The sequence below is a fragment of the Dromaius novaehollandiae genome, chromosome 3, assembly GCF_036370855.1.
Source record: "Dromaius novaehollandiae isolate bDroNov1 chromosome 3, bDroNov1.hap1, whole genome shotgun sequence".
Classification (NCBI taxonomy): Eukaryota; Metazoa; Chordata; class Aves; order Casuariiformes; family Dromaiidae; genus Dromaius; species Dromaius novaehollandiae.
Genome location: NC_088100.1, coordinates 85160231 through 85183558, shown reverse-complemented (window position 1 = coordinate 85183558; position 23328 = coordinate 85160231). Strand labels below are relative to the sequence as shown.

At 36.4% G+C, this 23328-nt stretch overlaps 1 protein-coding gene across 1 annotated transcript in view; it reads right to left on the bottom strand.

Annotated features, from left to right (window-relative positions):
* RYR2 (ryanodine receptor 2) overlaps positions 1 to 23328 on the bottom strand; it is a 470020-nt gene that overhangs the window by 240466 nt on the left and 206226 nt on the right. Inside the window, exons 11-14 of the mRNA XM_064509351.1 lie at positions 14528 to 14602; positions 11117 to 11273; positions 3834 to 3998; positions 2453 to 2574 (exon numbers count right to left, since the gene is read on the bottom strand). Coding sequence (XP_064365421.1) covers positions 2453 to 2574; positions 3834 to 3998; positions 11117 to 11273; positions 14528 to 14602 — 519 coding nt within the window. The remainder of the gene's footprint in view (positions 1 to 2452; positions 2575 to 3833; positions 3999 to 11116; positions 11274 to 14527; positions 14603 to 23328) is intronic.

The following is a 23328-nucleotide window of genomic DNA, read 5'->3' as shown; positions in this document are numbered from 1 at the left end:
AAAAAAAAAAAAAAAAAAAAAAAAAAGACAAGAAAAAAAGAGGTGCAAATTTAGTTTCTGACAACTACACAACTTCTCAACAGCTTTTGTTGCCAACAATTATTTATGCCTGCCCCATCACCCACTTAATGATTCACCCTTTCCTTCCCAAACAAAAACTGGAAGTATCAAAACAGATCATCAGTAAAGCAGGCATATGTTGATTTCATTCAGGGCTTTTTTTGAAATCCTGAAAACACGTTTTGATATTCTACCCCCAAATTTAGCAATATCAGAGGCAAACCATAGGATAAACCTGCCCGTAGCATCATAAGGCTGGGATTGGCAGAAGTCAAATAATCCCACAGTCCCAAAGAGGGCCTAGCTAGTCCACGCACGCTCTCAAATGCACGTCCACTCTGTTCTTAGGCAATCTCCAGTGAGTCCAACTCTTCCGCACCCGGCCTGTTCTGGCACTTCATTATCCTTTTTGTTTTGCTAATATACAATTCGAATTCTCCTTGGGATAATTTAATACCATAACCTCTTAGAAATGGAGGGCAGACTCTTCTCTTTCTCACTGTACTTGCTTCTCACCTATCTGAATCCCCACCGAACTCCCATTTTTCCTCAACGCTGCACTTTCCAGACCTCTGGTCACTCTTCCTGGTATTTTTCTTCCCCTTCCATCTTTCTCCATTTAATCCTGATCTTTTTTGAAATGCAGCTGCCCCAGCTGAGACCTCCCAGCGGTACAGGGAGCAGGACTCCTGGGCAGCCTGGCCCTTCCCCTCGCACCTCCCAGGGGCTGGGGTAGCGTTTGCAGCCCCCGGCGAGGAGGTGTGGGGGGAGGGGGCCCGTGCCCAGTACTGCAGGAGGCCGTCCAGAATCTTCTGGAAGGAGCCGGAGGGGCTGCAGGGGAGGGGCTGCCCCAGCCGGAGGCGGCCTGGGGGAACCTTCCTTTATTTCTTCTCAAATGGTAAACCAGGGCTAGAAAACTTCTAAATTTAGGAACTATTACAAATTTAGAAGGAAGACTTCCAGCTGAAGAATAGAAATCTGTTAGAATAAATAATACAGTGCTTCAAAAGACAGCTACAAAGACAAACCTAATTTTTATTATGGCCACGCTATCTGAAGTTGCCAGGAATTCTTCTACTGGCTATACAGCGAAGAAATGGGTCATGTGCTTATTAGAATAATTTCAACACACTCCCATTTCAAGTTTTCCTTCTTGGAGAAACATTCTGCTAATAGTAAATTGTTAAACAGTAACTTGGATCCCATAGGCATTCTCTATAAATTTCTACTGTAATTCAGTATTTCCTTGATTTGTGATATCTTATCATTAAAGTGCCTCTCTCTGTCTTTATCTTTTTTTTTGGTATTTTTACAAGCTTCTAAGAAAAGGTTTCATTTACAAAATTATCTAGGGCTTGGATTTCTTTTGTATTCTGAATGCCATACAGTAGTCAACTCTTCTGACAGGCTTCCTGTCATCATTTCAGGACCTGGTTGAATGTTTTTCAACAAATTCTTGTACCTACGTCTTAAGCTGCACACTGCTTTAGGACGCAATTGCTTCAGGTCACCATCTTCCACACTAAATCATCTTTGAAAAGTGAGTTCATATGAAACTCTTGCTATTATGTATGATCTTATCCCCTATCATTCTTTTCCTAATGGCAGCTACACTGATAAGAGTGGCCTTTCTTAAATTATTGAGGCCACAAACATTCAAGAATTAGCATTTTATCAGTATTAGTTAGGAGGAGGTTTGACATAGGAAGAAAAAATGCAAGTTGCATAAATCTGGCGGTATTTTTAGAAGCCTGAATTACTATAAAATAAAACATTTCATATGCTGCAAAATAGTATAGAAACAAGTAGCATTAAAAGGGAGCAAATAATGAGAGCCTAAGGGGAGGGGGAAAATGAGGTATAACATTATCTATTTAAGAAAACTTTTATTTGTGACTTTGAACTTGCTCAATATATTTGTCTTGCACAAGTTTTTAATTGCATAGATGTCTCATTCTTCCAGGCAAAGAAAACAGGTTTTTTAAGCTACAATCTTGTACTATTTTTAAAACTATACTTGGAAAACCAAAAGCTAAACCATGTTCTAGCGATCACCTCATAGCCTACTTTAACACCCAGCAGATTTTGGCAAGTAAAATATCTCTTTTATGATTTGTTTTCATTTTTGGTTTGATGTGGTATGTTTATAAATTTATTATCATGGTTGAACAATAAAGTAATATTAGAAGACAGAGAAGATAACCTGAATAATACCTCTCAAGGTACTTCTCTGCTGGTAGCAGACACAGAATTGGCATAAAGTTTATTTCAGAAGTATCCATCAGGTTTTTTTTGATGACTTAATTTTTCACTGTCATGTTAATGACCACTTTGAATAGAACAAAAGGGGGAAAAAAAAGAAAGGGCATAAAAAGATCATTTGAAAACACACCTTATAAACCTGTTGAAAAGGAAGACTGTACTACGGATGACGCGTGCTGTACGGGATTCTTCATGTTGAGATCTGGACAATGTTAAACCATCATCCATGTGACCTTCATGGTGCATTATTGCCTGCAATACAAAAATAAAAGGAGTCACTTCAAAATGAAAGGTGATTCACAAATAAGAATGAAATCTCATACAGAAAAGCAGGCTAAGAAATTATGAAGTCAGGCACTGAAAAAATGAATTTAATTAAAAATAGATAATCCTTAATTTTATCTCCTTGTGTGCAAGGACACACTTGTACAGATCCAGAAGGTCCAATGCTATGATAATCTAATAACTAGAGCTTCTGTAAACAATATAAAGAAATCGACATACAGTTCTGTATGTTGTAAAGAACATACAGAAACATAAAAAAAATCAAAAGTCTAAAGGGGTTTGTTTGTTTGTTATCAACCTTACCAGTAAGGTGAAATTCTTAAGAGAAGCTTTATAGGTCTTTATATAATAGCTTTACATAAATATGTGTGTGTATGGATATAAGTGCAAATGTATGTGCATGTGTGCACGTGTGTGTATATATACATATATATATAAAAATTATAAGGCATGACCCTCCAAGTATACCAAAGGTTGCTCTACCTTTGAAATTCAGGGACATATAGCATTGAAAGAAAATACTACAGTGCATATAAACACCACATAACTTCTAAAAAGGGTTCTAATATACCTCACAATTTTTTTTAAAGAAGACCTAAATGTTTTTTCTGTGCTGAGAATTAGCAGTTTCCTGCCAAGTTAGACATTTAAAATGAAGACAAACACAAATAGTCGCTTCTGAAAGATGTCTTAAATTTTGAAAACAAATTTTTCCCTCCTTTATTATGCTGAGATAACATTCTATTTGACCATGTTTATTACTCCTTAAAAGAAGAAGAAACACCTCAGGGATTTCATCTCAGCACAACATGGAAAGCAAGAACTTTGAATTTAATGCCTCCTAAATCCCAACTACGACACTGAAAAAAGGAATTTTAGTATATTATACAGACTATTACTAGTATTTTTGAAGTTGTTACAGGTTTCTTCTTTCAGCAGTGAACCAAATTAGTTTGCCTTCAATTATTTCCAAATTTAAGAATGTTTTGGGGTTAATGACTATGGGCTAACATGCATACTTTGTTTGGCTTTCAATTTATGAATTCAGCACGTGATGTAACTTTGATTTTCAACACATGACAAAAAAAACCTTTATACTGAAATGAAGACAAGATTAGAATATTTGGCACCTAGAAATTAACTGCCTCCTAGAGTTTTCTTCACTTTTGTTCCCATGCCCTACCAGACTGTGATTGAATAAAGTGCATTCTCATTTAGAGTCTCACCTTGCGCTGCACAGATCCCATTCTTACAGACTTTGCATCAGCAGATTGGTATGTGAGCCATAAGCCCGTGTCTACATGTTGTATGAAGCATATCGAATCCCCATATTTTATTTCAGGTGCTCCCATTCCATCCACCTCTTTTCTTGTCCCTACATCCAACTTTTCCTGAAGGGAAAAAATGTATACAAGAACAATAACCAATATGTTAACATTTGCATCAAATATTTAATACTGGACAATTGCTCAGTACAGGACCTGAGAGAATACTGGAGATCCTTCTTCAATAAAACTATTAAAAACTGGAAAAAATTGTAGCTTCTGGTTAATTAGGGAAAAGAAAGGGAGAGAGATCCCATCTATACAAAAATCTAGCTTGTTGCACTAGGAAAGCAGGTATATTCATTTCACCTACTTGGGAAAGAACTAGCATCATAATGGACAGTACATGTCATTACTGAAACATAAAACCTCATGAAAAAACACCAAATACGTTGAATTCCCTAGCAGCAGCAGGCTATAATCTCCAGAAGCCTTTTCCCCTTGCTTTTTTCAGCCCTGGAAAGATGATAAGCACCTCCCTGCAATTCATTTCTGATCATCACAGATAGATGGCCTTTAACCTGTCACTGCTCATTACTGCCCAACAAGAGGCTCGATACTTCCTGAGAGAAGAAATCCATATCCATGCGTTTGTCACTGGTCTGTTGACATGCTGCGAAAAAAAGAATGGCATACTACTGCATCGACCCAGCTGGGGTCCTGCACATACAGCAGACATTTCAGAAGAGGAAGTTTAGTATCCCAAATAATCTGCCTGGGCAAACCACCTCACCTATCTAACATATATGTGCATGTCCATGTGTGTGAGTATTTCATATCATTTAATAGATTCTGGGGGAAGGTAGGGATTCTTCTGGGAAGTATTCTTCAGAGGAACTATCACTTCAGGTGTTACCCAAAGTAGTGCTCTTATAAGAACCAACTCCTTCATCACAGACATCAATTTATAAAACACATGGGCTGTGCATCCTGGTTCTTGGCAGAAGATCCTTTCATCTCTCCAAAAGCATCTGATTAAACTGACCAATAAACCTTCCGTGTGCCCTCACCTAATTGTTAAATTCACAGGTGATGTGGAAAAAATGTGTTACAAGGATTGGTAATATCCTATAACTGTAGGAAAGATGTCAATGTAGTTAGGCACAAAACTTCTCTGGGGGTTTCGACCATCATCACTACAAGCGGGATCTGCCCATTCCTGAAGCACTATCCCTGGCTCCATTTTAGGGAAAAATCTTCTCCATTGAGAGTAACTAAAACCACTTCTTACTTGCTAGTTCTGATTCATTAAATCAAGTAATTGATATAGAAACTATTCATAATTCTCCTGAGAGGACAGGGAATATGTCACAATTGTTGCAGCTGAAACTGAGAGTAGCACTGGTGCTGCAGTTGCTGTTTCACTTGTCCTTTCACCATTTCAACAACAGAGGCAGATTCACTGGAGCAGTAACTCCCTGTATTCTGCTTGTGCAGGTTCTCGCATGTGCCTAGGTAAGAAACTGCTTAGCTTTCACCCCTGTCCAGAAAAACATCTATGCAAATTGCAAGTTTATTTCAGGCCACACACTCAAGAAGCAGTTTAATACATGAATAAAGCCACACAAGATGATCCCCTTAACCAAAAGCAGCATCAGCCTTCTCTGCTTCTTCTGATCAGCATTAGAGGACAAGCCACTTCCTTCAGTTCCCGAGTAATATCACAAATAATCAGATAAAAATTTCTCCCAGATGCTCTATCCTATAATAACCAATCGTTAGGAAAAATTGAGAGAATGATTACACAAAACACACATATAATGATTTGAAGAGACAGACTCACAGGAAAAGATGACAAAAGATTCTGTTTTTTAAATGACCAGAAAACAACTTCTAATTTTTAAAGGATTTTAAAAGCATGTCTTAAGTAAAGGGAGATATCATATAACTAGATTTTTTCCCACCTACAATTACAAATGCATTTTGAAGCACTTAAAAGAAAAAAAAGATGAGTTATCATTCAGGTGGAATTCTTATTACTTTTCATAACATTAAGCTCCCTGAGATAATATATTCATCAATTCAGCTTATTAAACTGTTTCTTGATACATGTGTTAATTTCACTATCTTGTAAATGTCTGAATTCCTTAAGTGCTTAAATGTCTTTTAAAATCTTGTCCATTGATACGTGGTAATAACAGATTTATTAATATGTCTGATGCTGATTACTGAGCTATTGTGTGTTTCTATTTCATTGTTAATTCATTAGGTTGTTCATATAATTTCTCTTAATGTTGCATTCACTTCTTTCAAAAGCTAACACAAATAACTTCAATGTAATAACAGTTGGAAATTGAAAAGCTAGTTATAATAGGAAATTGCATGCAGATAATGATACAAGAAAAAACAAATTAGGTCCTGTTAGCATATGAAGAAATGACAGGCTGATTTCAAGCTCCAATCTTTTGAATTATCTTCATAAGCTTTAGGCATTTATCTGCATTAGTCTTCAGTGCTTCTACACTGTAATATTTTTTTCTAGTCTGTCTTCCAGTTTCTTAAGATGTAAATATGTGAATTCACAAATTTTCTCATAAAGAAAAGTCTTTCAATAACATATACAATTAGTAATTTAAAATATTATTCCGAACTTTTTTGAACATCTACTAGCTATCACAGAGATTTAAGGGCTTTGGTATTGCAACCTCCATCCCAGTTAAGGTTAATGTTAAATTCACTTACAGCAGTTGCAGTGCCAACAATTTTCCAAGCAAGATCTCTGTCCAAACCCATCTAAGTACCCGGGCAACTCTACATGTAAAGTTTAGAACTCGGAGGGAATCAATCATGTTCACTTAAACTCTTGTAGGATTTTTTTAAAATAATGCTTTGTTTCCCTATATGAGGCATTCTTAAACCAAGCTTCCTCCCCCAACTCCTTTTTTTTTTAATTTCCTGCACGATAAACATAGCAGCTAGGAAAGCATACAGTAAAAGATGGATTTGAGCAGAGGCGAGAAAATGGAAAGCTCAGCAACGGTGTGGGGGCTGCAAGCCTGAAAGCATTGTTTTGGGAGCTTTAAGACATTGAGCTATTTGTGGGAGCAAACAGGAACCAGAAGTTGTTTATAAAGGGGAAGATTTGAGTGGGGTGCTGGATTCATGACAAGAAATAAGCAGATAGTTGAAACAATACATCTAATGGACCAGTCTCATTAGCTAGCATAAAAAAGTTCATCAGTGAAAATCAGAATCTGTAAAAAAAGTCTGAAATCATCATATGTCACAATTTAATATTTGCCTTTTGGTATAGGCCTTACATGCTCCAAGGTTCCAGCCCACTATACTCTCCTCACAGCTTATCATTACATAACCATCTGCTACTTTTTTCCTACAGCATATTTACAAAGAAAAACTACAGCTGTATTTTCAACTTAGTCACAATCCCAAAACATCAATTTTTTCTACACAGATAAACATCAAAAATCTATATTCTTCATTCAGTAAACTGGAACATAAGAAACAGAAACAACTGTTATTAGCGACAGTCTTTAAACACCTTCAGTGATGCAAAGCAACAAGAAATGCACTGGAAACAAACAATTTTATTGTACAATGTGCAGAATCCGCCCCATAAGGAAATCCTCATTATAAACAGAGCTTTTACTCCAGGCATACAAGAATACAGACCAACCCTTCCATGTTTTTATGTAGGCTAAAAATGTTTCATATGATTTTATCTTAACGGTGAGCATAACTATTCTACTAAGCCTAGCCTTAGAAGTGCTATTTCATTATATTGTTTCTCTATAATTCCTTACAACATGCAAAAAGGATTCCCATGATTAAACCATTTTCTTTCAATCCTATCTCTTGTCATCTGACCCAGCCTATACTTTCTGTGGCACACTGCAGCATTGACATTCTAGCAGATCTCATCGAATAAAAAAAGCTACGGCTGTTTTTTTAAGGTGACATTAACATATTTCCAATGAAATTTTATTAAGAATCAAATGGAGATACAAAGATACAGGCCATGGAATTTTATTCCATTTCTTTCATTGTTTAAAAAAGACTTTACAGAGAATAGACTTTATAGAGAATGTATAAGCATTTTTAAATTAAAGAAAACTACTTTCTTTCAGTGGAAAATGATATTAAAGAAGCATCAATATTAAACAAGCAGAAAAGAAAAAAAATTGACAGAATCGAACCACTACAAAAATTGAATCTATATATGAACTATATGGTTTGGGGAACAAGTTACAGATATCAGCAGACATCCTGAGCTAAATGAAGAGAGACTATGAGTAAGAAGAAGAAAAAAAAAACCTCCTGAATTCTAAATGCTTGAAAGCCTAATATAATTCTGATGCCACAATAATTATTGGAGTAATACATAATAACCAAGGCATAAAACCCAGCTTGCAGAAAATAATGAAGATTCTGTTAGCTCTTCAGAATATCAGTATTTTCCGAGCACTGTTTGGCTTGTGATTTTTTTAAGCTTTCACATTTCTTTATTGTACTGAGAAATTTAAAGAATTTTACCATGTAAGAGGAGATAGCTATAATTCATTCATGTAAAACTAAATATAGAAATAAAATAATATAAATATGAAATACAATTCATTCATGTAAAAAGTTTTTGATACATATACATTTTTATCTATATATATGTATGTATATATAGATATATACACATACACACAAATACATGCAGACTTACTACTTTGAGCACCTGAGAAAACTCTTCTGGTTCATGAATGCACTTAAATTTTCAGTGCAGTACGGGCAAGCTGCTGTGTTTAAAATGAGTAAAGTCCTTGCAAATATTGAGGTTAAAAATTACAATAAATGTTGAGCATTTAAATTTGCTTCTAAATCTTCAGATTACACAGGGGATATATTTTCAGTATTTTCTCTGCAAACATGAAGGCTATTTTTTTTTTCTAATTGGAAATTGAAATTCTTATCTACTCACATGCCTCAAGGAACTGAGACTTTAAGTGTGAATTCAAATTAGTAACAGTGCAAATAAGGGTATTCTTTCCCCATATCTGCTTTTTCCTATTTAAAACAATTTATTTATAGTACAACAGGTGGGATCTCTATGTACTTTTAAGGTAGTGAAAAGAAGAATTATGATTATGGAGGAAAGGGACTGAAATTGCTGTAACCTAAGGAAAGATCTAGCTACTGTCCTGACATACTCACACTGTTAATGCTCTGGCTTTAACACAGAAGACTGGGGACTCCCTTCTCCCCAAGCATAATGCTTTCGGACCAACTACATTGAACAACACAACTAAGAGGTTAGATAGCTCTTACATATGTGCTTGGAGGAAGGGAGACCCCTAAAGTTGCTTATCTCATCTACAGAAGTCTTTCTAGGACAACTATTATTTTGCTATATTTATTTAATGCTCTTTGCCAGACAGGGAGGGCAGCTAAAATTCCTAATGCCTTTGTTCTAGTAAATCTGTTGATTTACTGTCGTTTTCACGGTGAAACATGACACTCCTTTAACAAGTTCTGAGCAGCAAACTGGATTCATCCCCTGCAATGAAATGCAAACCAGATACCCCACGGTCTCTCCATAATTTCTTCTAAACGAGTCGTCAGTTAAAATGAAGGTTGATATCCAGAAAACTTACATCAAATATGATCTTCCAAATTGCCATTTTCCTTGGAAATCCATATTTGAATGTCAGTAAGATTATTTTCTCATCATCTGTGAAATGCTGATAAGCTCACAGACTTCTCTTAAAACTGTCATGTTACTTCAAGAATTGACTACTGTCTGAATCAAGAATTGATTACATGTTACTTCAAGAATTGATTGCCCTTCTACATGCTGATCTGCCCCAAAACCTTTTATCTCTGCTCTTCTCAGCATATAGTAGGTTTGGTCTCTTACCAACAGCTAACTCAAAAAATATGGACACTTTTTTCATGGTAGAACAAAGCCATTTCAAAATATAAATCCTCTAAATACCTACACATAAGACTTCCAAACTCAGGCGGAAAAAAAGCAAGGGAAGAAACTTCAAACAAAACATTGTTTGATCTCCAAAACACCACACATGCTCATTTGCATATGCTACTTAGAAAATAGAGACCAGCTGCCTTTTCCATATTGACAACAGATTATTGATACTCTCTGTATCACTAACAATTCTTGTCTTCATATATTTTTTGGACTAAATTACCCATATGATAGTAGAGGACAGTGTATTTTTCCACTGTCCCTGGTGCAACCTCAGCTGAAGACTCCAGTTCTGAGTCAGTATATGAATTCCCTTATCCCACTTGCTTCAAAGAAGAAACAAACTACTGAGATATGTATCACCTGCAACAGCAACTCCCCAATACATCTGTGCTGTATTATCCTGAAATTTTTAAGTATTTCCAGGGCTTTTCTAACTGGTTTAAAAAAAACCACATTGTCTGGATCTCCAAACAACAGTCACCTGATCTAATGTCTTCATTTTTCAGAGTGCACAAGTCTATATAGCTGCTTTCAGGTGTATAGTCATTACTTATCACACCAAGCACACATTGGAGATAATGAAAAACACATAAAGTAATTGCTACAGAAAGGTTATTGAAACATTTATCATTCTGTTTATTATTATATATTTTAAAAGATAAATATAAAAAATACTATTGGAAAATTTTCAGCAATATCATCCTGCGTTTGAAAAGTATTAAAAAATCAAAGGTTATTAGATAATTTATCATAGGATTATTTTAAACTGTTCACCCACTATACAAAGTATACTTTTTAATTTGAAGTGCTTACTGAAAGTGTCAAAGAAAAACACCTAGTGTATAATTCAAACTATGATAATTGTAAATTAGAGCACAGTAAAGCATCTAATTAAAAAGATCCTGATTCTCCAATTTCATTAAAGAACCTGCAATATTATACCTGCTTCCTATCTTAGCCAACACATAAAACAGTGAAGTATTAGTAAAGTCCATCAGAAAAATAAATAAGAAACAAGGAGACTGTTCAAAAATGGGCAAGCAGTAAAAAACAACCAGCCAGGCAACACTACCCAACGCAAATATGATAAAACAAGCTTTCGATATATTAATTCTACTGAATTCTTTTTTTTTTTAATCAGCAAAAAGGTAGAAAGGGTCCAATAATTAATACAAAAGGAAATATCTAAATCTTGCTTATTAAAGAGAATGTAAGTATTATTAGTTACATTAATGCTGCACTGATTCCATACCTTGGAAGACCGAAAACAGAATGCTGTAGATTTTACATCTGCTTTCTCTTTGTCTGTAAGAAGAAGACTCTTGTCATCCAGGAGGCTTAAATATTTCCCTGTTGTTATATGTCTTAGCCGGAATGGCTGTCCCCATCTAATGTGGCTGCCACTCCACCTAAGAAAATTCATAGGAAAAATCTTTAACAAATCTGAATCTGAACAAATCTGAAATTTAACTATTAGCAAAAATATTGAAAAGAACATTATATTGCCAACTAATTGGAATAGTTTCCATCTATTGTTTAATTCTAAGCTTCAGATTATCAGCAGGAAAATGACTACACTGCAGTTATCTCATATAAAATCACTCCAAAAGCAACGAATAATCTAAACCTCTTCCTTTACACAGGCCACCATGGTTCCAGCCAGTTCCCCCTCCAACATTTCATCTACCAGCTGCCAGGCTCCATTACTCTCCCAGAGCACTCTTCTTTTAGCGGTCTGGACATTTTAGATGGATGATTCAAAAAATGAGTTTCAAAAACAATTAGGCAGATTCTTCATATTCTAGAGGAGGAACTGAAGGAAAAAAGGCAAAAATTTCCCATCTACTCTTCCTAAGAGCTCATCAAGCCAAAATATAGAAACTGTAGGTTTTTAACTTCTTGCCTCAAACTGAGCTCTGGAAAAGTCAGTTCTTCTGACCTTCCTGATTAACTTCTGAAGACAAACCCGTGTAGAGATGACTAAGAAGGGTGCATTTCACAGAGCTTTCTCAGAAGGGTTCTTGAATTTTCCTTAGATTGGAAAATTGCCATAGCTGAGAATTTTCACTAGTTCTTCACAAAACTTTCTTTAGTAATACATCTTCAAAAGTTTGCACTTCAGAAATATATACACTCTATTTTTACTCTGTGTTTCCAAAATGCCCAGCATAATGGGGGTTATGATATATTGCTGAGGTTCTGAGGTGCTTCTACTACTACTACTGATAATAATAATAATAATAATGATTCTCTACTCCTACTGTGGCTTGAAATAGCCCAAATTATCAATAAATGTTCAAATACTGTCAATGAAATACACAAACATATCCCTTTCAACTGAATCTGAATATAAACTCATTCTCACATCAGTATTTTTTATTAGTGTATTTTTTCACTTGCATTTAAAATAATTCCAGGCAAAAAAACTTTTAAAACAAAATCCTTTTACACTTATGGTTCATGTATATTCATATATAAGTCTGAAAATGACTTAAATGAACAACTTACATAGGTTTAAATCATTTTCATTTTTCCAGTCAGATATGCGTAGCAAATTGAAGAACATGCCTGTTCAATACAAATATTCATTTGTTTAAGCCTTTCTTCTTAAGTGTTAGCATACTGTATGCAAAGTATGCAAAAACAATTTGAAAGATGCTTTTAAAATGCAAGAGCAATACCTGTCTTCTCTTTTGTAGCAAGATTTGTTACACTTCACTAATTAAACTTCTAAAGCTTTTTAGTTTTTTTTTTTTAAACAGGCCAAACACATGAAGGGTTTTTTTCCCCTAAACTATTTTATTTCATATCTGAAACACCCCCTTCTGTTATAAGAGGGTGATGGCGGGCGCAACTCATCAGAGGAAGGAAGTATGGAAGCTTTACATCTTAGCAATGCATTTCTTTTTTCCATTATGTCTTCTACACAGTGAAGTCTGTACATTCCACAAAAGCACGTCTAAATTATTGGTGTTCTAGCATAAATTATTCTGTTATTCAACTAAGATGTCATGTCATGAATCTCAGGTATTATATTGCTGGGTCTAGCAAAATACATCAATCCTGCACCTTCTATATTATGGGCAATGCAAGGATTTGCCTTTCCTCTAGTCTGATTCAATTTATAGTCTGCTCCACTTGGCCTCAGTAGCCTGCTTCACTTGGACACTGAGAAACAGAAAACAGTGAGTGTAACATAATTGAGCCATGCTCCTAGTTCAACCCTGCAGCACAGGAAAAAGGTCAAAACATGCCCTTACAACAAAAGGTTTTTGAGCCCAAAGTATCTTGTAAGGCCATTTCTAACTACTTTAAATTCTTTTCTACAATTTGTGTATAGGATCCATGTCACCTAAGCAACGGTATCAGGTATTCCATGGCAGGCCATCCCAACAGGCAGGGTGAGCACACATATAAACTGCCTAGACAATTTGTACGGAAGGATATGCCTCAGGGGGTTCTCCACTAGTGGGGAAAGTTCAGAAACAGTGATTCCTGCAGAATCACATCAAATTAAAAGAATTAATATTGTATTTGAAGTCTTCTGGGAAGGACTACAACTGATGGAGTACTTCAGGCAGGGAGATACTACATTATAAATTGAAATATTTGCATGAATAATAATGCATCTGCAATTTGGCAATGGATATATATATATAGCTATTAGAATAACATACAGGAATACAGAGGTAAAGGACTTGACAGAGAGAGTGTTATTCTTGGCATTCATTAGAAAGGAAGATTACCACTGCCATTGCCCAGTTGTTTTGCCAGGCCTTCTCACAGTTTTCTTCAGTCATATAAGTTCAAAAGTTTACACTTCAAAAGTGTATACATATACAGTGCCTATCAAGCTGAGATATATGTTAGTCTTAGTAGAAACCTGTCATTTCTCAATTGTTCCACATTGTTCCAGTGCCACTGTTTATTAGAAAAGTATGTGCAATGAGGAAAATAGAGCCAGAGATCTACCTACAGTTTCACTGTTGTCACTCAAGCACTCTCAAGGTCAATTTTAGGCTAAGCAAAAAAACCCCTCCCCACTGCCCTATCAATGACGTTTAGCATCATTCCATTAAATAAAATGCACACACAGAAAACACTATCGCTAGTGTAACCTCAGTTGCCATCACGTGATGTCTAAAAGCAAACATCTTTTGGTCACTAGAAATTTTGTGACAAACACATATTTGTAATAAAATTTAACTGAAATTTTACAACATGTTCTTGATTGTTACAGTCACAAACACAGCACAATTCCTAGCTATCATTCCAGTGCCCTTGCAAGGTAAGATCCTTTCCGTAAATTTTTATCTTTCAAGACATTCAAATAGCTTGAATAAGTTAGAGGGTTGCACATGTAAGTTCTTGTAATAAGAACTGTTTTTCTTAAATACGTCACAGATGTGTGTAGAAAGGTAAACAGTCAATTCACTGATAGCTATAATAACTTGAGGAAACTTCAAAAAAATCAAAACACACATAAATTAGAATATTAACACAAATTCTCTACAGGAAGGGAGCTGTTAATTTTTCCTGAAAGTGGTATAAAGTGCTTCTTGCAGAATTAGTAATATCAAATCTGGTTTTATAAGAATGCTGGTTCTGTACCAAAAGTCCCCAGCTAACCTGATGTCTTTTTCCTCAGAGGTATTTTACTTACGCAACTCTTAGAGTCTCTAGTCGCCAAAGGGAACGGGCGTGAATTGACACAGCACCACCTTCATAATGGACAGTTCTGAAAATCAAGCAAAGGCACATACTAAACGTTCAGCTCTGTCATAAATAAGTATTCCTCACATTTGTTCAACTGCATTTCTCATTTGAAGAGAGCCCAAACAGTTACTGTAACTGTTAGATTCCTAAGGTTATCATATTCAGTACCTGCTCTTTTCAATTAAACCTTCAGATCTAATTACTCAAATTTTATTTTAATTGTCTTTTGCACCTATTGTTGCAATGTGACATTTTTCACTTAGATATCTTTCTTGTACTGCTTTTAAGGACACTGGTTCAAGGAGGGAAAAAAACCCTGATGATTACTGTATTTCTAGGTTTTAACAGTAAATAAACTCAAATGAGCATAAGGATTTGTGATCACTGCATCCCACTCACAAGAAAGGTAGTGTTTTCTCAGAGCTTACATTATAAAAATAACTCAACCAATTTACTGTACTGAATCATGAACATTCACCCATTTGTCATCGTATTTTTTTACCTTATCATAGCACCAAAGGTTTCACAAACCACACTGATATATTTCAGATATCTCAGATGTTAACACTTTCCTACTTCCAAATTTGAATATGCAATTACCCCTTCTTGTTCCTTGCCTATATACAGAAATGAGTGCTTTCAAAAAACAATCAAGTCTAAAAAACTGATTTTTTCCATTATTCTAAACATAGACATGCCATATACATTAGATCCATTCAGATCCACCAAATGGCTTAGAGACATGGCCAAAGCCTTGAATGAGATTCTTTTCAAAGCACACACAGAGGAGTGTGATGAGTACTAAGCACTGCCACTCCCCTAGATTTAGGGAGCCTTTCTTTGGACTGCAGTGGGCCTACCTCCAGCCTTAAGCCACTTCCAGATTTTAAAAGCCTAGGCCTCTTGTTTGGGAAAATGAAGAAAAGAGTCATTTCTGCAAAGGAGTGCTGTCACTACGCTTATCAGATGAGCGCTTCAGGGAATGCTGCCAGAGGATGGCAGAGTTTACAGATCCTAGAAAAGCTTACGGATGAAGTAAATGCTGTGATCTTCAGTCAAGACCAAGCACTTCTAGACATACCCAGAGGCACAGCTTCAGGGATCATTATTATTGAAATTATAGGCAGTTCCCATTGCTAGTTATAAGCAATTATTTGAGGACTAAAATTTTGGAATCAGGTGCCTATGTAGGAACCTACTAGGGTTTTCCTTCCAAAGTCCTCCTGTGCATGTAATCGAGAGGAACTGATGCTTAGCATGGAATAAAACTGCATATTGAAATATATGGTTCAAAGCCAAAAGAAAAAGTGAGTTAAACTATACTTCTCAGTATTGGTAATAATACATAAAACTATAAATGTGCTAAAACTCATTCTGGAAGACACATTAATGTTGAATAAAAATAGACAGAAGAAAGGAAATGGTAAAGCATTAAGCTATGACAAAAGCTAACCTAAAACACTGAGCGAAAAAAAAAAAACCTCACTCCCAGACATTACAAATGAAGACTTAAATTATACAGGGAAAATATTCAAACTACAAAATAATCACTCCTCCCTGTATTTACAGGATCAGTCACCCTGAATATTAAAGACCCATGCATAAGCAGAACCACTGACATGTGCTTCACCTACCAAAAAAAGAAGTTATAAACGTGTATGAAATTCTCCTCTTGCTCCTGTAATCCTTGACTTTAAATCTTTTATTTTTTCCACTTATTATCTGAGTCATTTGCTGCAATGGCTTACAGCACTAGGAGCAGCTGACGAGCATTAGTAACCGTCTTGTATTTTCTCTCACAGATCAAAATTCAAGTTAAATCTTATTTTTTGTTAAAATTAACCTTCGTTAGTACAGTGAAATGCAAATGATAAATGATCTTGTATTCAGCTACTGGTCTATTCATACTCTTCTATTCAGACATTTGTTTAACTTCTTGTTCTGCGACTAACAGATTGGGTTGCTGTTGTAACACCTAAACAATAACAGATTAGATATCACACATTTTTTAAAGTCAAAACATTCTGATTACATCCTGGCTATTTCAATATGAAGCTAGCTGACAAAAATGCATTTGGAATTCTTGCATTCATATAATACAAAATTTCACAGTTTTATTAAGCAGTTCTCGAGTCATTAAAAATATGTGACAAATCAGATGGAAGCAAAGACTTAAATTAATCAGAATGTTTCATTTTTAAATTGGTACCTTGTCACCTTCCAGGAATAAAATTCTTTTTCACATTGGAAACCTGGAAGCTGTCACTTGTTTCTCAGTCTGAGTACTCTTCTGAGGCTAGCTTTGGATGATATGCAGCAGTTGAATCAGTGTAATTTTAAATGTTTAAAAACATTCTCATTGTGAACTTAAAAGAACAGTTTCTCGTGGACTACGTTGCTTTCTTTTATGTCACTGTACATCCCTGATTTCATCTCTCTGTTCCTTCAAAGTGGAGTTACCAGTCTTTGATCATGTAAGAGAAAAGTTTCAGAAAGAGATAGAAAGGGAGAAATCCTAAACACAAATGTGCTATTTTTTTGCCAAAGGAAAAAAAAGGATCCTAAAACTGTCTCTCTTATTTCCCTACAAAGGGATATGACAGCAGCAGAGGGAGCAAAGGCAAAAAATGGAGATAGTCCTTTGAGGATAACAGTCAGCAAGGGAGTAGCAAAGCCTCAGGAAAAGCAGTGACAGGATGACCATCTAGGAAGCAAAAGCAGAAGCCTAGAGGTTGGGGCCAAGGATGGAGCAGCAAGACTGTGGAAGGACAGGATGGAAGATACATACTACAAAAACCAGGCTGGCACTAAAATAGGGCATAAGCTGTTGGGCCTTTAGCTAGACTTTCTCTTCTCTAGGGACAACGTGGTAAAGAAAAGGAAGCTTCAAATTAGAGTTATTTCACCTCTTCTGTATTGAAGGGCAAGTCACCATGCTCTTACCATACGACAGCAGCATGTATAACCATCACCCCGGAGGAACCGAGTAAATTCATATCCTGTCATATGCCTTTTTCTTTTGTCTAAGAAATCAAAATTTCATTTTTAACTCCTTTCACTGAAATGCAGGTAGTAAACTGCTCTGAAATTGCTCCAACGATCATCCTTAGTATTTCCTCTGTATGAAAACATTATTCCATAGGCTATGGCTCATTTCTTTTTATATAGTATTGACAACAGTTCAGTGCCTAGAAAGAACCATGGCTCCTAACATTTTAGTCCTTCCTGAAACAGACACTAGTAATCTTTAAAAGATATTGATATTACTAGGTCAAATAAAACAGGGTTTTTAATGACATGTGAATAAGCTACAACAATTCTTTTTGCCTATCAAGGAGTTACTATAGATTCAGACTGATAAGATGGAGAAAATAAAATGTCAAATTACAAAGTGCAGGAAAAAATGCACATTACTTGCCAAACAGTAGAGAAAACCTGCAATTTACAGAAACTTATTATGAAAATGTGAATAATGTAAATTCATGAAGAGAGAATAACGAACAGCAAAAAAATGAAGATATCAACAAGAGCTACAAATAGCTCTCCTCTTCACCTAGAAAGTTCAGGATACCCTTAAGTTTCTGAGCCATGCCCAGATCATCAATTCCTGACATTTTCAAAAATATTTTTGTTGTGTTTTCTACACTTACAGATACAGAATACCAGTCACTTTTATTTCAAAGGAGAATATCTATAAGAAATTCAGAACCACTGAGAATTTTCAGTTCATCTTTACTATAAACCTTGATCTAGTGCATTAATTGGAGTAATGAAGTTACTTTATCTGACCTATGACTTGAAGTTCAAGTTTAAAACACCACTTCCTGACTGTGTCCTTAATCCATTTAATTCCCCTTAATCTAAAGTCACTAGAGCTGGAACTTGTCTACTAATTTGTATTACAGGTCCTGTGCTGTAAGTACAGCACTAAGGATGGCACAACCTTTCCCCAGTGCCTCCCTTTCTACCAGTATTAACAGTGCAGGGCCCTCTGTGCACAAGCAGAGAAGCGTTACTAGGACAAGAAAGCAGAGACCACCGAGAATTAACCATATTCTCGCTTATTCCTAGCATGCTCCTGCTTTAGCTTTGTGAGATACAATGTAGATGCAAAGCAACTGTAAACCTCAAAATGAAAGTTAGATATCTGGTTCTATCATCTCCACTTACAATACTGAATTAATTACACAGGTTAAAAATAGACTACTGCATATCAAAACTCTGGAAGAATCACTATCAAATTCATATTCTTATTACAGTATTGTTGAGCAAAGAGAGGGTAATCATATCAATGAAATTCACCCACTAATACAGGGCATCAAATGAGGTAACTGACAGCATTTTGTTGCTGTTGAGGTTTTCTTCATTCAAGAATCTGTAAATTCCACAGCAAAGAAATAATGGAGTAAACTTCAGTAACTGGGAATGAATCAGGGTGTCATAAATATGAAGGTCTTATCTGAACTTCTGCTTCTTTTTAAAAAAATATATTTAATTTATTGTTTTGTTGAGAGGTTTGATAACATAACAGCATAAAAATATAGTGCTTAGATTATACATAAATGAATAAATCCAAAAAAGACATCAAGGCTCAAGTTACAGTTCTTATTTCAAGAATTGGATTGGGGTCACCAGAAGAAAGCATATTTTTTAAGCCAGAGTTATTCTGTCTACACAGATCAAGAGCAGATAAAATGCCTCCAGAGAAACTAGAAGAAGCAGAAACCACAGTGAATCTTACTGTTTGCTTTCAAACCACATGGCTTGCTGCAAAGCATTATCTAGGAAGACAGGGTGGTTACACTACATACCATACTTACTACAAGCCAGTGAAGATGTGGCTATACTAAAAATAGATACGGGGCTCTGAATTCATTCTTATAGTGAGCATGTCCTATATTTTCTAGGAAATCCTGTACAAAACTCAAAGAGTAACCTCAGTGATCTACTTCAAATCTATTTTAAATTAAGGTATCCAAAATACTCTGTAAATGCTAGTGCTATAACGCAATTTATTTACTTGTTCTGTCCTAATCTGCTGTGTAGAGTTTTTGTATTCTCTTTAAAGAAGTTATTCCATTCACTTCAATTACAGGCAAAGCTGTTCTGTTTTTAGTTTGAAAACCAGTTATATGAGAATCCAGTAAAGTATTCTATGGATTTTTCAAATTTATTTATAAAAGTTTAGTTATTACTGTTCAGGCTCATTGGCTCATTGAACTCTTGTTCAGGGTTTGGGGTTTTTTTTAAATGATTTCCCCTGGGTGAAAACTTTCCAAGCTCATGCTTCAGTCACAAATAATCATTTTCACATGTCAGATTCCTGTCTTGCCTGGATATAACAGATCCCACTAGTTAGTAATGCCATATCTAAGAATATATGTTAACATTCTACAGAGAATGGCATGGTTTCCAGAATCAGTGAAAAAGAGCTGACAGTGGCTATGCTAGGCAGGTTATGATTTTCATCACTCTAAACTTTGTTTATCCATTTCTGAGACTAGTACAAAATAATATAATTTGTGAATATATTTGTAATATCATTTGTAAATAATACAATCGTTCGATATAATTTACAAATTCCTAACCAGACATGGCTCTAGCAACCTTGTCCTGGCATTTTTCCTTAATGTTTCCTTAATATAGTGTCCTTAACCCAAAGAACTGTCAAAGGCAGGAATGACAGAACTGCCCCTGGGAATCAGGCTATTCCTATACACTCCTGCATGAACAGCTCTTCTTACTGGATGTTTTGGCCTTTTGACACACTGCAGTCTATTCCACCTCTAGTGATACTTTGGAAAAGCCAGAAGTTCTTTCTGTAACAATATATTTCTGGAAGGATCCAAATTCCACAGCAGTCGTCGCTTTAACATATGCACTGCAAATCAAAATGCACATTAATTGCAATAGCCCCACCATACAGTGGGAACTGGAAATGCTCACAGTTCTACTCCTGTGTGGACTTCAAGCTCTAAGGGAATATGAACGATGGCATAATAAAGAGCAAACGTCACAATCCAATTAAAAAGTAATTTCAGTTATACACTCCTACTTCAGGGGATTTCTGCCGTTAGTTTTTGGGGGGCTTTTAAGAAAAAAAACAAATGCAAAACAATCCAGACTCTACAGTAATGTAAAGTACTGTATTAATAACTAGATAACATTTTTGCAGGAAAATAAAAATTATATGCATTCTACAACAAATTGAAAACTGTAAAATTATTCCTATTTAACTGAACATTAAAAAGGGGCAAATGTTGACTGACTCAATACTGTCCAGAAAACACCAGCTGACATACAACATGACTTTTTTAATCTTTGTTGCATGGTCTGAATTTTGTGGGAGCATTATCTTGCACAGTTTTTAATTAAAGTGAGAAACAGTAGTAAGCAATTTCACAGAAGCATTTCAGTGCATACCTCCTCTAAATATCAACTGCCAAAATAAATACAAAAATTTTATTCATTCCCTTGATGTTACAAATTCACAAGTGAAGACTAAAAGCTATACTTAGCAAAGGAGGACAAGAAATTAAAATGTCACAATGTCAACAGGAAAAGATGCCAGACTGAAAGCAAATACCATTTCAAGCTACCTTTAATACAGTGATTTAAATCCTCTGCCAGATAATTATATACAATTCTCCAAAAGAAGCGTTCAAAGCAGTTAACAAATTGATCATGTTCAAAACAGGCAGAAAGTGGTGGGAAAGGAAACTGAGCAATACTTCCAATTCAACAAAAAATGCACAAATTAAGAAAACGCTTGCAGGTCTCTCGCATTCCCCATGTACACAAGCAAGTATATACCTAATTAGAATGTGCAGCAAGTCATATTTAATTCAATGAAATTACGCAAACTTAACATTATCTCTGTTCTTTTCTTCTGTCTGCAGGGTCAGAGTGAATGACAACTACCAGGGTCAGGCCCAGACTGCCTGCAGTGTTTTAAGAACAATATCACTATTATTTTCTGGTGAAATATTATGTAAACCAACATATCATCACATAAACTTGTCTATTTGCACTGCTTCTAACTGATTTTCTTTTTTTTTTTTTTTTTAACTACAGACCAGACTAAGTCTAGCAAGTTCACAGCAAATCTTTTTAAAAACACCCCCTAAGGGGAAATGCATTTCAGGGGGGATTGTAGCCCACCAGCCTAGAGACTTTTCTGTGGTGAATATGCCACTATAGCTCCTGAAATTTGTTTTAAAGTTTCTGATTCCGCCTGGGCCTTCTAGAAAAAACACTAGTTCAGACAACAAAATCCTATTTTACTATTTTTCTTGAGTTGCTGTCGCAAGAATGTGTTTAAATCGGTCCTCTGAGTCTCCCACTCCACACGTCCCCTGAGGGCAGCAGTGGAGCAGGCCGCCCAGGGACCACCTCTGCTGGAAGTTGAAGTTCACCAAGGCACGCCAGCCTGGGCGAGGGCCCGGCCCGGCGCGCCTGCTCCTGCCAACGCAGCGAAACGCATGCCCTGCCGAGACAACACGGCAGCGCGTGGCCTGGAAGAGGGACGAGGCAAGGAGGGATACACGGCTAGGACAGCCCGCAAGCCCTCCGCGGCTCCCCTTTCTCCCAGAGCAGAGGGCAGGATGGGGCACCCCGAGCACACGAGCAGCCATGCTGCGGCCAGCCAGCCTGGGCCTGCCGAGGGTTCTGCACCTCAGCGCTCAGAGGGGGAGAACCAAATCCCCCTCCTCACCAGTCTCTCGCCTTCAGCGAGTACCCACTTCGGCCTGTGGCAAAAGGTGGCCCTCCACATTGCTATTTTCCCAGGGCCAGTTGCATCTCACCACTCAAAATCCAAAGTCCCTCTTCCAGAAATACCAAAATCTTCCAAATTCCAATCTTCCAAAAACTCCACTCTCCCTTGTAGTGATCACGGTAACACAACTCCTTAAGGACCACATGGAGGGACGCTGGGGTCAGCAATAAAGCGAGGAGACACAGCCTACGTTCAGAACAAATTGTGAGGCACATAAGAAAACTGTATCAGCTTTCTACAGGATTATTTCTGCCGCTATCCTAGGCCTCTTCCCGTAGGGATTTGGATGGCCTAGCCTCAGAGGAAGCTGTCTTAGGTACTCAGCATCTGCACTGCTGGTGTACTGCAGGGCCCCCCTGTGCTAAATGCTGTTCCACGAAAGTATAAAAAGCTGCCCTGGCCTAAAAAGCTTATAGGCCTAAGCAGGTATCATGTTATACACAACGTGCGTTTTATTTTGGACTCCTGGTAATCTTCAGAACACTGTTATACTCAAATTTATGTAACTGTATCCATGCCCCAAAAATATGGAAAGAGAGGTTGTTTTTAAAAATTGCCTATGAGGAATCTTCACATCAAAACAACATATTCATTCCCAGCAGTAGATAACAGGTGACAGTACAGAATAAAACTGTTATTTTAGGACTGTCTGATCTTTTATTTATTTGAGAAGGCATAAGAGAAGGTACTGGCAGAAAAAGAAAAATGAGATACGGGAATTAGTGAGTCATAATAGACAGGGAACTTCTCAGTGCTCTTTTACATTGTCATTCTGCAGAGCAGAGCTGCTCTTCAGGCACCTACTGATATAAGACAACCCGGGCACTACCACAGACATCCACCACCAGACTATTTCAAAAGGCAGTGAAAAGAATGTGGAATTACTATAATCCAAATATATCAAATCTTTAGCATGCCTTATGTGCAAAAGTGAGGGAACTCAAATAAAAATGAAAGATTAAATAATGGAT